Genomic DNA, 16,065 nt, shown 5'->3' with positions numbered 1-16,065 from the left:
CTGTGGCTCTGACAACTACTGGGTGATGATAGACTGTTTATCATGGAAGAAGGGGAGTCATCTTGACAGGTTTCCTCCTCCCTGACGATGCTGGAGGAGGAAAAGACAACACTGACTGCATCAATGGGGTGGTTATCAGTGGTGCTGTGGTTATGGAGGTCGAGGGAGCTGATGTCCCCTTTCCTGACTGAAAAACAGGCATTGACATCTCACTAGGGTCAGGATTTGCTATTTGAGACCATGTCAGCACGCTTGTTGTGAATTGTGGCACAAATTTCGCTGTAATACTGACTGAGTAGAATGGTTCACACTTTTTCTTAGTGTTTTGATAAGACTGATAGCCAAGTAATTTATATTCTTGTATTTTCTTCTCCCCCTTGAAAACTGAACATGTCAGTGGATGAAGAGGAAGGTGTTCTAGGCAGTTTACATATGTAGAGGATTGTTCGCAAGGGTTACCCCTACACATTGTCCTCCCACATACCTTACAAGTAGCATTATTAATACAGCAGGAGGACATGTATCCAAGTATCTGGCACAAAAACATGCCATAGGAGGAGGAAAATATAGCTTGACACCACACATGTAAACTATGACCTTATTTTTTTCAGGCAAAACATTTCCATCGAAGACTAGGATGAAAGCTCCAGTGTCCACCCTATTATCCTTAGGTTCTCTCTGGAGCTGATGAACAACTGAGTTAGTTATGAGGAGGGTAACTGTTATATCCCAGAGCTAGTTACAGGCCTGAAATGCCTGTGATTGGTGAGCATTCAGTGTTCTCTTCAGCAAAGACACATTTATCATCTTTATTGCAGCAACTTTTCTGAACTGATCCTCAATATTTTTGATGAAAAACAGGTGATTTCGGTGTTTCAAAAGATTCTCCATCAGTTCTGGCACATACCAAGAATTGGGTGAGCTGTACACCTCCATTTCTCCTTGCCCAATCCTCATTCCAGTGTGAGGCCAAAGATGGAACTGCCTCGGTATTGTAAGCCTCTGTATTGAAATCTTGCTTACTGTCCAGCAAAGAGGCCATGCTAACATGCCCACCAATAAAGATGATTTTGATATGTTTCTTTGCAGATCATCCGCCCTGATCCACTCACTCTGACTGGAGGTGCTCCCTATGGTCGCCACTCCACCATGCAAAGGCTACTTGGCATAGTAGACCTTATGCAAAGTCATGCTGCCCCACAATAGATAGGCACCAATCCTCAACGTACATGTGAAGGTTTCAGCTCATGCATCAGAATTGCAACCTGTGCACTGTAAGGGAGCCATGAGGTTATATGATAACACCCCCCCCCCCCCCCCCCCACCCCTCCCCATGACATCAGCTACAGTACTGGATTTCAGGAGTGAACATAAATCCACTCTAATAGCAGGTGCAGAAGATCACAATGGATAGATTATGCACCATGGAAACTGCTCTTCCTCAAACTTTAGAGAAGTGGAGGTCAAATACTAAAATAGGACCATAAGTAATTAAGCTAAAAGGTTGAGGGAAAGGTTGTGAAACGAGCTAAAAGTGATGGGTGTCCCAATAATGGCACAGCCATCAATGTAAAACATTCACACAAGGAATAATCATGATTTGCGGTTTGATTCTACCCCAAAACATCACAGGGGGGAGGGGGAGGGGAGAGGAAGAAAGCCACACGACTGTACTTTTGTTAATAAATGTAGGTATGGTGCTTCTAGTGCCCGGAATCGAGTGAGAAAAGACTGCACCGGCCAACGGCATGAACAGGGAATCGCCAATACTACGCAGACACACACAACAGGGATCACAGATAACACAGACCACAAGGTGAAATACAAAGAATGAGAGCAAAACTACATCAGATACCAAGACGTATCAACTATCAGCGACCAGAGCAATGATTAATAGATAAATGATCACGAACACTGTGAGCACAACTGTGGTTTGAGCCCCTGTGCTGCCAGTTTTATAGGACAACCGTTAGCACCCATAGGCCAGCGCAGCAGGCGTGGCAAAACCATAGCGCTGTGGTGGTGCTGGCAGTGCTCGCAGATACAGGAACACCGCCGAATGGCTGTTGGGTCAAAAGTTTTGTGGAAGATGAGGAAAAATTGCATATAGCTGACTGCATTGATTCACGACTTTCGAGATGTTAGATCTGTTGGGCTCTCCATGGCCAAAATTGATAACTCTCTTGTTAGTTTTTTTGTCCATTCTGCAGCCACATTGTCTTCATGCAACGAGGTAAACTGGTATGGGAAACTTGGTATTCCAGTACTAACTGACTGCTGGGTTTTCACCTGTTCATTGATGGAAACACATACTAAATCATTCTACTACTAATCAATCTTTGGGTACCAGCTTTGGAGATCAGTCAGTTGTGGAGTTGTCACAAGGGTGAAAACAAAGTAGTGCATTGAGGTGTTACAGTATTTGTTGCTCAATCGTGACACTTCCAGTGCACTTCCCATACTTGGACTCAGAATTTTGTCTGCAGTTTTTCAAGCTACTAAGTGTTAATGTAAAACATATTTATTACATATATGTACTGCATGTGTTCTTTGGTATTAACTTTGGCCACAGTTTTACATAGTGTAAATGATAAAATAGTGCAGTTTCAGATTAGTCACTGGAAACATACATGTAGTAAAACATTGAAACATTCACTATCATAACTCAAAGCTTCACGACCAAATGTTACCTCCTAAATGACAAAAAAGTCTTAGTTTCATATACACTTTCTTTTAACCCTAGCCGAACTACAGACAGTTTTTAATAAATAACATCAATTCAAAAAGTTTCTTCTTAGGACACAAGCACTTGTAAAGCATAGCTTGCTGCCACATTCCACAAAAATCTAGCCAATTTTCTTCTTATTTTGTTTAGCCACCATTCTCATTAAACAATTTACTCTCAAAACCGAAGAAAGAGCACACAGTATGTCCACATTATTAGGACATAACTTACATATTGCGAAAAATTATTTGGTTTCTTATATTTTTAACTTACCATAAAGGTAGTCATGCTATTTACAGGGAGATAATGGATCACAGAGATGATGAGACAAATACTTGATCTGAATGTAATATCCGTATTTTTATTAAATAAAACAGAAGTGAATCAGTTATATTATATAATAAAAAGAGAACACAGATTTAATCCTTTTTAAAAACTCTGGATTATTCTTCTCCATTTCATCTAAGAGCGTCCAGTTGGCTTTGAATAGCTTCCAGCTTCTTGTGAAATTCAAACAATTCATCATGAGTGAATTCCAATGAGATATTTTCCTTAATTTTTTCTCCTTCACAATCTGACAGTAAACCAAATTGAAAGGTAGCCTTTGGAATCTTCTGTTTAAGTTGAACATCTGATGCCATCTGCAGACCCAGTTTCCAACGCACATCTTCTAGCTAAATAAGAATGACCACACATTTCAGACACATCAAATAAAAGGAAGAAAGTGAACACTGGAGAAAGATTAAGATGCAAGGTGAAGCAACTTAATTATAACACATAAAATCAATATCTTAAAGACGGAGACATTCAGAGAATTAAATGCCCTAGACATTGTGTCTAAACTTATAGATTACACTGAACAGGGAATGTTTCTCATGATGACATTAATGCACAAAATAGATTCAGTTTTCTTTCAATGCCAGATCTCTATTTCTAATTACTCTCTGTTAAGAACTACTGACAATTATGGTTGATTGTGTGGCTTCCTTTTACAAACAACAGTTTGTCTATGACTGGCAAATCTACATAACAGTGACATAATACACATAGCCAGGAATTTATATATACTGCTAGATAGATTGAAATCTTTGATAGTTGTATCTCAGGGCTTCTGGAATTTAAAACATTTGTTGTGTATGAAGGAAACGCTATGTTCGTCAGTTCACAATTCAGTTTCAGAATGGTGCGAAGAACATCTTCTTAATATTAAATATTTGCAGCTGCACAGCCTCAGATTCAAGCATAAAATTATGTTTGATGAGAAAAACATTGTCCCCCACATCTACAGCATATTTGTCATCAAGGAGGGCATTGAGATCAGAATGTGCATTTGGGGCAAATGTACACAGGCATTTAATAATGAGAGGCTACCTATAAACACAAGGAGTTTCATGTCCCTACTTTACCCACACTCATTTGTGACTGCAGAAATTTTGGAAAAGAGAGAGATTATTTTAAAATTACCATGTTTGACATAATTTATTCAGTCTGTTAAAAAGTGTCGTGACTCAAGAACTAAATTTGACAAGTAGTATATAAAACATATTCTATCTCGACTAATTGATAGTTATCCCCTTACTATGTAGTGCCTGCAATTTTTGTATCAAGGTGTGGGACTAGACATTTTTGGGACAGAATTGTCAATGTTTTCCACCATTTTGACTGCAAAAAAGCACTGCAACCACTGTTGTAACAAGGAATTGGCATAAATTTGCAGGGACAATGCGTAATGCATGGAGGTGAGGGGTGGGGGAAAGCAAGACATACAAGAATTACAAATGTCACAGTTTCTCATGCGCGTTCACACTCTCAGAACTGTTAAATCTGCAGTGAGAGTGAGTGTCATTTTATCTCAGATTGCCGTTTGTTTCTTTTATTGCATTTTCTACGTTTTAACCACATTAGTTTCAATTTGTCTTCATAAGACTGTCGATACATTCATTGTTGAACAACCACAAACATCCACACACAAATCTACAGTTCTGTCAAGCCATACACAATCGTTGACATAAATTTGTGAAAATTCTGTAATGAATAAAAAGACATGTACCCATATTCCAGGAATGGACAAGAGCCCCCTCTTGCCCCCCATTGCACATAACTATGCTAATGCTGACAAGATCGTAAGAAGCATACGTAAATTCCTCTGTTAGTTCATAATGTTGGTGGTCCAGTCATAGGCTGACTACCTGTTATGAAAGGTCATCACATAAACATTAAAAGGTTAAGTAACTCCCAATGATGAAGCCCCAGAAACCAGCTGTCAGTGAGACATAACAATAACTTCTAGTTCCAAATTTTATGCTTTTTATTAAGAGTAAGGAACAATGAATGTCAGCATGAGTAATAATATCATCTGCCTTTTTTTAATTACTGATCTAGATTTCACCTAATAGTGCACCTATCATCAGTGAATTACAGTTAATCATGCAGAATCAACTTAATTATAACAACACATAATCCTATGTCCATGTCTAAGTTATATTGGAATATGTATTGTTATAATTGTGTTGAGTCTACATGACTGACTATAATGTAGTAATGATAGCTGCACTATTAGCTGAAATCTAGATCTGTATTAAAGACACATGATATTAGTACCAATGCTGAGCTTTCTGTCCTGGATTACATCATGGTCATGGGTTACAATCATTCCCATGGAATTAAACATAATGAATATTCTAATTAGAATCCAATAGTGCACTAACTAACAGGATCCTTGTATGATCCTTTACCTCAAATGCAACTACTCCTGATTGGAAATAAAGTTGTATAATTCTGAAAACTAATATGTTGCTCGACATATGAAAATGAAAAATAGAAACAAAAATGTTTGAGAGTGCATTGGAAGAAAAATAAGTCTGTATTGGAAGGAGAGTTGCACAGGAATCAACAAAAATAAAAAAATATATATATTTATATATTGAAGGTATCAGACTACGAACTAGTGACAGCATGTGCTACCAGTTGTTGCATCATATGTCCTGTATCCTCTTCTTCCTTTTTTTCTCACTAATGTTCTCTCTGACTACTGTAGTGTGATTTTGTCAACTTTGTTGGTTTACAGTAACTAGAGAAAGTATAACGTAATTTTTTTGAGGGACATTTGTCCTCACAACTTGGTGTGCTCTCTCCATTTCTGGGGCCTGATAATGATTTTGAATTTGTGCTCAATAGCACAATCATCAGTGCCATCTGGAGTTTGAGTAACCTGCTCCTCCATTCTGATCTTCCCCAACTTATTCAGCTATCCTCCCTGAGGAAAGAACTAACACTTTTGAAAGCTAAGATTACTGTTTTCACTTTTAAATGTGGATGTGGCAAAGTTGGCACTTCACTACTTGAAGGTATATAATGACCAGCCATTCTGTCTCTCCACAAAGTTACATAAAAAACAACTAATTGATAAATACTGAATGAAACGAACTCTGCTGTGTCAAGTGTACATACATGAATCTTCTCGAGTGTATAAAATTATGTGATGGACTGATACTCAGCTCTAGATGTCTTTCTTTTTTTTTTGAGTTCCAGTCCAGCACGTAATTTTACTTTGTAAGAATGATTAAATTCAAAGATGACATTTTATATCTTCTGTGAAACTTATCTTCATCTGTATTCAGTTATTCCTTATGTAATTGTATAATCTCAAAAGAAAAAATATCAGGCTTTAATATCTCATCAGTGAAGTCATTAGATACAGAACACAACCTCTGATTCAACAAGAATGGGGACAAAAATGGACCATTTACTTTTTAAATAAAATGACCTGGAATTGCACTAACTGATTTATGAAATCTATGTGAAACCTAAATATGGATGGACAGACATGAACTTTAATTCCCTTGTTACCATTATGCCACATCATTCACTTGCAATGTCGAAACAATGTGCACTCCTGACAAAGACAAAACTCCAAGTCTATTTCTTCTCAAATTATTTAATCATCTCTGCTAATTAAGCATACTTGGAAACATCACAATCATGATTCCTGGTCATTCCTGTGGTTGAACAATGTTACAACATGAAAAAGTGTGAAGGATGTTAAGGATGTCCACATGATGCCCCTTTCATTGTGCATGATCGCAGACATACGTGAATAAAAGTGCACACACAAAAATTTGTGGAAAGAATGCATGAATGCATAGGCATTCTTGTATCAACACTTTGCCTCATTGTGCAAGCAGTCTGATATGAATCTTCTTGCTTGCTAGGGAGTTGCATTTATTGTGATGTAAAGGTGACAGAAAAAGAAAACTCAAAATCACCTGTAGGTAAAGAAGTATATAAACAAAAGAGGAGCAAGAAATACCAAGTGATGATAATGTTTTGTCTGCAAATTTCGGAAGGAACTTACAACGAGATTTCAGATTTTCTGCTTGAGAAACTGCAGCGATAAGGCTGGCAATAAAGTTTTGCTAGCTAGTAACTGGCGTCTTATGCACTCATTTGAATTATTTATTCCTCATTTCAAAATGAAGAATTTCAGTTATATCAAATTTTTTACTTGTAATGTGGAATAATTGTAATTTATTATTTGATTGTTTTATACTTCTTTCACTGTAGGAAATGTCTATGCTTGTAATTATAAGAATATTTTGTCTCTATACAATCTTAAAATTTTTATGTATTAGCAGTTATGAGTATTGTTCTCATGCAAATATGACTCGTTCTACATTCATGCAATTCCCTTGCAGATTGGAACAACGGAACACAAATAAATAATAAAAATAGAAGTGACGATTTTTGAAGGCAAGAATTACATCAGGAAGGTTCTTAGCCATTATGTGAAGGTTAATTTACTTTCAATGCATCATTTGTATTTAATTATGAAATATGATCTGCAGATTAGCATCCTCGGATTCGACAAATCTGGGAATTTCATAGATGCAAGAATCCACTCGAATGGAGGTTTTGTTTTTCAGTTTTGTATTTTCTGCATCATCACTGTGCTTCATTCCTATTTTTAGTAGTTTGTTGAGGAGCTACACATACCCCAACATTTCTTTCGTCCAGATGTCAGGCTCCTCAGTAGTTGTGCTTTTAAGCCATCATAGCACAAATATTTGTCCACAGGTTTCATATACAATTTTCATAAATTTCTAGTTTATTATTTTTACTTTGCCTACTTTGAAACTTGTGGTATCTTATTGTCTGCAGACATTTGGTCAGAGACTTTTAATGTGATATGTGACACTTAGGGAAACACATTTCGAATTTTTATTCAAATAATCTTCATAAGTGGCATTACATAACTTTTTTCTTTGTCTGTAATCATATTTGGAGGCAACAGACATAAATGCTGATAAATTGCTTTACAGCATAACCTCAATACGCAGCATAATGAAACACATATGGAACCCATCTGCCCACCGACTGCTAAAAAGTGCAAAGATTCCCACCAAAGGCAGGTAGCAATGCACTTTATGCACCTCCATTTCCAAGAAATTATGCATGCACAAATGCACGTGTGCAGTTGTCCTATTGGAAATTTATGTGCATGTCCAACATTGAACACAAAAAAGGCATTGTGTGAATGCACCTTAAGGATTCTTCAAAGAGTAAAAGCTCCTTAACAAGAAAGAAATTCTTTTGTATTAACATTCTGAGATGGCCACCTCTCTTCTCTTTCACTGGCAACAACAAAATACATACAGCTCTAAGCTTCAGAAGCACTCTTTACTGTCATCATGTGAAAACATTTACACTCAGAAGTCATGCCTACCTAGCAATAGAAATGTGTCAAAGCATGCAAAAGGACAGAAACCTACAAAATTGTGTGTAAAAGCCTACCCACATGGTCTTAAAATCACATAGGCTTCTTTACTTATCTTTTGGCGTATGTACAAAAAAAAGGGGGGGGGGGGACACCTTCATTCTGAAACAGACCTACAGCTAATACTCACAAGATTCTGTGTGTTATCTACTCACCTGTACTGGAAAAACTGATTTCTTTCGACGTTGTTCAACTATCCCTTTTGCAGAATTCACCCATACTTGGGCAAAGGTTTTGGCTTTCTCTTCCTTTAACCCAAGGACATCATGTAGCTGTTGCTGTAATACTGTTGGTTTCATCATATGGTATGCAGCCTGCAACATGACAGAAAATCATTAAAACATTATTAACAGTTCACCTCATCACAGACAGAATACAGAAAATTTGCTTTCACAAGCACACTTGTAGGTATATGTGAGAATTTCAAGCAGAACTTTATATACCACCAATTGATGAAACTCACTGAAGAGAAAAGGGGAAATATATTTACTGGAAGTTGAGCACAGGGAAAATTGGAGGACATGGAAAAGGAAAAAAAATATAGAGTTTGAAGCCATGAATGGCAGCGTTTGCTGCAGAAAAGGCTCAAATATAAAGGATTCTGGGGTCACTGTAAGCATCCGCTTCCACCTGTCTGCTTTGGCCCGTGGCATAATGGGGGTGGTATGTGTGATATCGCTATGGTGCAATGTTTTTGAGTTGGCTTATGTTCATAGTTGTCATGTTTGTTGTATTTGATGGTGCTCTCTGGTGGTGGATATTGACATATTGAGTTTAACATGTGATATTGGGTTCATTTGAGTCTTGGTTATCACTATGGTAATGTGGGTTTATTTGAATCTGAGTAGTCAGTTCTGCTGGAAATATTTCTTTATTTTTCAGTGACTTGTTATGGTTATTTACTTTTGTTTACATGTTTGGCATTTCTGTTAGGAGTGATTATCGGAAATACAGAAGCGTCTGATTCCACCCATGACATCACAAATATGGCGGAAACGACCATAACCACAACTCCAATATGTCGCCTATGATGTCATTATGTAAACATGATAACAAACACAAAAATACATCGAAAAAACCAACACACACACCACACGTTCCACCAAAAAAAACAAAAAAAAACAAAGTGTGGGAAATTGGGGGTTTCTGGGTGGGGACAAAGTAAATGTAAACAAATTTTGACACACACCCTCAAACCAAACCACACAAAATGACGAAAAAAACTGACAACACAAAACTCCCCAAATTCCACTAAGCACAATATCCTCTGGAATCGGACACTTCCCTTGCCCTATACAGCTCCACAGCAGCTCCCGATCCCACAAATTGGAATGAACACTTCCCTTGACCTATATAGCTCAATGGCAACTCCCGATATCGGAACACCCACAGCCACAACCTCACATTGTAATGGAACACTTCCCTCGACCACAACACACAACAAATACACTAAGAACAAGAAAAATAAAAACTTACCACAACAAAGTTCCGACAAAGCAACCTATGTTACCCACCACAATCACTCTCACACACACACACACACACACACACACACACACACACACACACACACACACACACACACACACAGCCCAACCTCCCCCCTCACCACAAAGTAAAATACCCATAAACAAAAACCAAACGCAAAATAAAAAAATCTCAATCACACACTACAACTCAACAAAAACTGCAACAAAATAGATCCTCCACAACTAAATCACTAACCAAAACCCTCCCCTCTCCCCATTCTCACAAACAGTACCAACCACTAAACCACCCTCCCCAAGCCGCAAACACCCACCCACCCGAACCACCTTAACTAACCACCTTCAGCCTGTACATCTTACTAATAGCCCTTAAGAAAACGCAGTGGGGGGGGGGGGGGGGGGGGGAGGGGGGGTCGGCCCACCCAACTTACCCCTGTACTTAATAAACTCAGAACATACCTCATGGCAAAACGAAAACCAGTCAAGCACACTCTTCCCATTCATGCCAGTCTCATGCGCGCAAAACAAAAGTAATACGTCAACAACACAATCTCCTGCATGCACAACCTAGACTTCTCGAACCAGTAACCGCGATGTATGGAGCGCCATAGGTTACAGGGTGTTACAAAAAGGTACGGCCAAACTTTCACGAAACATTCCTCACACACAAATAAAGAAAAGATGTTATGTGGACATGTGTCCGGAAACGCTTAATTTCCATGTTAGATTAGATTAATACTTGTTCCATAGATCATGAATACAACACCTCGTAATGATGTGGAACGTGTTAGTTTAATAAAAGATGTTTGTACAAGATATTACATTACACAAAATATTGCATGACACTAATGTTTTAAGGGCTTTTTTTTTTCCATCCCTTAATTTTTAACTAAAAATTCAGCCAATGAGTAGGAGTTGACATCTAGAAATTCTTTTAATTTATTTTTAAATGTTGGTTGGCTATCTGTCAGGCGTTTGATGCTGTTTCGTAGGTGACCAAAGACTTTCGTGGCAGCATAATTTACCCCTTTCTGTGCCAAAGTCAGATTTAACCCTGCATAGTGAAGATCATCCTTTCTCCTGATGTTATAGCTATACACACTGCTATTACTTTTGAACTGGGTTGGATTATTAACAACAAATTTCATAAGTGAATATATATACTGTGAGGTTACTGTGAAGATCCCTAGATCCTTAAATAGATGTCTGCAGGATGACCGTGGGTGGGCTCCAGCAATTATTCTGATTACACGTTTTTGAGCAATGAATACTTTTCTACTCAACAATGAATTACCCCAGAATATGATGCCATACGAAAGCAGTGAATGAAAGTAGGCATAGTAAGCTAATTTACTGAGAGCTCATTTTAGTTTCGCCAGTATGTACTGTATTTCCTCGGTTCACCGCCAGTTGGCCCAATTGAAGGAAGGTAATGTTGACGTCTGGTGCTTGTGTTGACATGCGACTCATTGCTCTACAGTACTAGCATCAAGTACGTCAGTACATAGCATCAACAGGTTAGTGTTCATCACGAACGTGGTTTTGCAGTCAGTGCAATGTTTACAAATGCGGAGTTGGCAGATGGTCATTTGATGTATGGAATAGCCGTGGTGCGGTTCGTTTGTATCGAGTCAGATTTCCAGAACAAAGGTGTCCCGACAGGAAGACGTTCAAAGCAATTGATTGGCGTCTTAGGGAGCACGGCTTAGGGAGTGACTGGGGAAGACCTAGAACGATGAGGACACCTGCAATGGACAAGGCAATTCTTCGTGCAGTTGACGATAACCCTAATGTCAGCGGCAGAGAAGTTGCTGCTGTACAAGGTAATGTTGACCACGTCACTGTATGGACAGTGCTACGGGAGAACCAGTTGTTTCCGTACCATGTACAGTGTGCACAGGCCCTATCAGCAGCTGACTGGCCTCCACGGGTACACTTCTGCGAATAGTTCATCCAACAATGTGTCAATCCTCATTTCAGTGCAAATGTTCTCTTTACGGATGAGGCTTCATTCCATCGTGATCAAATTGTAAATTTTCACAATCAACATGTGTGGGCTGACGAGAATCCGCATGCAATTGTGCAATCACGTCATCAACACAGATTTTCTGTGAATGTTTGGGCAGGCATTGAGGTGATTTCTTGATTGGGCCTCATGTTTTTCCACCTACGCTCACCTGCACATTTCAGTCGAAGTGTGTGTATGATTCTACGATGGATTGGTAGAGGTGGACCAATTCCATGGCCTCCACGCTCTCCTGACCTCAACCCTCTTGACTTTCATCTATGGAGGCGTTTGAAAGCTCTTGTCTACGCAACCCAGGTACCAAATGTAGAGACTCTTCGTGCTCATATTGTGGACGGCTGTGATACAATACGCCATTCTCCAGGGCTGCATCAGCGCATGAGGGATTCCATGCGACGGAGGACATTTTGAACATTTCCTGTAACAAAGTGTTTGAAGTCACGGTGGTACGTTCTGTTGCTGTGTGTTTCCATTCCATGATTAATGTGTGTTGAAGAGAAGTAATAAAATGAGCTCTAACATGGAAAGTAAGTGTTTCCGGACACATGTCCACATAACATATTTTCTTTCTTTGTGTGTGAGGAATGTTTCCTGAAAGTTTGGCCGTACCTTTTTGTAACACCCTGTATAACCGACAGCACACTTTACCACCTCTGCAAACAACCCAAAAAGCTGTAGAAATTTGATCAGCTCCAACTGAGTCGCACACTATTTTCTTTTATCGGTCATATCCATACCTAACAATACCAACAACAAATTAATTTACTCCCATTAACATACGACCTACAGCGAACAGCACTACAATAACTTTCACACAAACCACTAAATTGTTAACTCACTGAAACCAATTCCGCTCTAAACACAGCCAAAATGTGAACCAGCCACTATAATCAGGAAGACCAAACTGAAACCATTACACCACACAAACCAAACATCGCGGCGTCATGACGTCACCCAACAGCCTTACATCAAGAGTCAAAGCCGACAGGTGGGATCGGACACTTCGGTCGACGCTGATTAGTTTGGTGTTTGACTCTGTGGTTTTGTGTGTGCGCTCCGGCACACATGCACACACACACTGATGCCGCTTTTTGGAATTGCGGATGTTGATTTTTTGGTATTGTGGGCTTCATTTAACTGTATCGGTCGAGTGAAGTGTACGATTCCTGTTTGTTTTGTACCTGTAGCATTATGTTTAAGTTGAGGTTTTTTGAATAATATTTGTTTTGGGATGATGTGGTGTTTTGTATTGTTATATATTTAGCTGGTCCTTGCCCTAAACCCCCTATTTTCCATGGTTGTCCCGATAGATTCATTTTATTGTAGGGATGATATGTTTTTGTTCATGTTTACTGGAATGTGTATGTAGTGATGACATCGTCGCCTTCTGTATACACTGGAAGTATGCATTTCCGCCATACTGATGATGTTCATGGGTTGAAGCAGACAGGTGGAATCGGATGCTCCCCTCATGCTGCATTCTGAAGTTAGGAAGAAATACCAATATATGTCCTTAAATGAAGTAAGAAACCAATTCATAATATTAGGAGTTACCAATGTGTAAATTACTGTGTTTCAGCCAGATTATGCAGTTTGTCTCTCATTCTCTGAAATAGATTTTTAACACACAAACAAATTCAGACTGATGAACTTGTATAGAACTGGGTTATATAGTATGTGGATGGCCTTACAATTGGAGCATATGCTAATGAGAAGTTTTGCTAGCAATAACACCATAATATTTAGGATTTTAAGTGTACACAAACATGCTACAATAATGCTCCCAGTTTTTGTACTGGTAGAATAACAAACAATTATGTGGGGAAAATCCATTTTCACCAAGTTGTTGTGACAAACAGCAATGTCTTCAAGAAAAGCAACAATAGTGTGCATGAAAATCAACAAATCTCACTAGGTAAAAGTAGCACATAACATTCACTTCCTGAATCTCAGATTATCATGAATAAACATTCCGACTAAATCTACATGGGTGCACAGCAATGATGTACAGTACTAGAAGTCCAAGTTGGGAGTAGAGTAGATTTCAGGAGTTAATTTATAGGAACATCATTTTCTTTACACAAGAAATTTCTTATCAATTGTAGCTATGACAGAACCACAAAGCTGCTGTAAAGCATCACCACCAGACGCAAATAACTAACCAGAAATTTTGTTAACCAAATTTACTCTACCAGTGAATGGAGTAACGGAAAAACAACAAACCTCTTTACGAGCCTGGGATTATCAATTTTACCACCCTTGATATTTTGAGGCGAATCATTTTTATGATGTATAATAACCATGTTTTAATATCTCCAGTTCTGGTTTGTACAATACTATAGAGACATTATTTATCTTTTGGTGTACATTTCACATGAATCTCAGCATACTAGCAGCGTTAATTGTCAATATGCATTACAAACTGGTAGTTTATTTCAGTATAAATATTAGTACTCATAGTTTTATTGTTATTAAAAAATTACGCATGTAATATACAAGTCTTTAGTTTTAGCTTTATGAGGATGGCAGTACCCAGTTCCCCGTCCACACCAAGGGTATATTTTTAATATGGTCTCTGTATAAATACAACACGCTCATTATGAGCCCTTTATAGCTTCTTATGAACTTTGTATTTTTAGTAACTTCTGTGAAATATACTTAAAGTACGAGTTAGCAACACGTGCATGTTTTGGAAGGTGAAAGACCTTTAATACTACTGCCAGAATTTATAGCTAAATGTTTTTTTTGTTTTGATGACCTCAGCACATAGCAAAATATAAAGCAGATACGATTATGTCGCTAAATGCTTTTACTCACCTGCTGCAGAATGAGAGTGCTAGATTCTATTAAAAGTTTCAAATCTTCTTTATCAAGAGCTAATGAAACTTCCAATTTTTCTTGTTCTTCTTCTGTGAAGGGCTTCTTGTCATCTGGACATTGTTGCATTACCTGCGCAATCCGACTGAGCAATAGTGGAAACTTGGATTCATCCAATCCATTTATTATGTTTGCAGCTTTGTAGAGACTGTAACGAAAGGCTGTCTAAGCAAGCAGAAAAAGCATTAAAAAGGAAGTGTGCCCCATCCCTTATTCGATTACGGTCGTATTAAAAGAAGGGGCCCCATACGTGTCTCTAGAATCCTCATACTGTACATAGGCTGTTTCAGATACTAAATTTTTTACATAATTTGCAATTATGACATAACAACCACTGCAAACACCTGCATGTCGCTGTACACTTTTAATTTCAGTTGTCACATTTACGAATTGTCAGGTATCACACAGCCTACCTGTCATTGGCTGTTATTGATGAAGCCATTATCCGAAACCAATAGCAGACATGAATATTTGTATTAAATATATGACAGCTGTAAAGCCACACTGACTTTGTAAACAAACAAAACAATATCACTGCTGCCAATTAGTACACACGAAATGGCGTTGTACGAATTTGACATTAAACTGCGTTCCTCATTCAGAGAGTACAGCAGTTATATTTATATATAACTAAACTGGCAATTCGTATGTCGAAAATATGTTATCACAGACTATCATAGAAATAACCTGTATTCATGTTGTTATGTGTAAAGGAGGATTATGGCAGCCAGCAAAAATTTTGGCTCCGCCTCCTACCGTCAGTAAAATTGAGTATATGTTAAACATAGTAGTAAGTAAATATGAACACTGTTGTATTAAAGTTTTATGTTCAATAAAAACTGAATGTGATACTTATTGTTTCTTTCCATGCTAGCTGCATTTCAGAGTACGGACGGCATGATAATCAACAAGGAGGTTAGATTGAAATCTTTTTTCGAAGGAAAGACCAAAGCCAGCTACAATCGTACATCGAGGTAATTCGGTAGTGAAAGCTGAGAATTTGGGGCGGCCGTGAATCCGAATCTCCCACTTAACGGGAGCGATGGCCTTTAAACGCCTCGGTCATCCGGACACGCTTCCCGTCCGCCCGAAATTCTCAACCTGTTACACGCTAGCCACAGGCGTGGCAGTGATACTCTGTTGTTTTGCAGTTTTCATAAGCATATCATTTGTCACA

The 16,065-nt window shown here is 38.4% G+C and overlaps 1 protein-coding gene across 1 annotated transcript; it reads right to left on the bottom strand.

The window, feature by feature from the left end:
* Nucleotides 1-3,064: 3,064 nt before the first annotated feature.
* On the bottom strand, nt 3,065-15,670 carry LOC126336563 (COMM domain-containing protein 10-like). Its single transcript, XM_050000415.1, has 4 exons — nt 15,302-15,670; nt 14,829-15,036; nt 8,654-8,812; nt 3,065-3,399 (listed from the first exon to the last, which is right to left on the bottom strand). Exons 1-4 carry the CDS (start codon nt 15,328-15,330, stop codon nt 3,184-3,186), a joined length of 612 nt encoding a protein of 203 aa, XP_049856372.1. The 5' UTR covers nt 15,331-15,670; the 3' UTR covers nt 3,065-3,183.
* Nucleotides 15,671-16,065: the final 395 nt, after the last annotated feature.

The sequence above is a fragment of the Schistocerca gregaria genome, chromosome 1 (genome assembly GCF_023897955.1).
Source record: "Schistocerca gregaria isolate iqSchGreg1 chromosome 1, iqSchGreg1.2, whole genome shotgun sequence".
Lineage (NCBI taxonomy): Eukaryota > Metazoa > Arthropoda > Insecta > Orthoptera > Acrididae > Schistocerca > Schistocerca gregaria.
The sequence above is the reverse complement of the archived record's forward strand: the minus strand, read 5'-3'. Positions and strand labels throughout refer to the sequence as shown.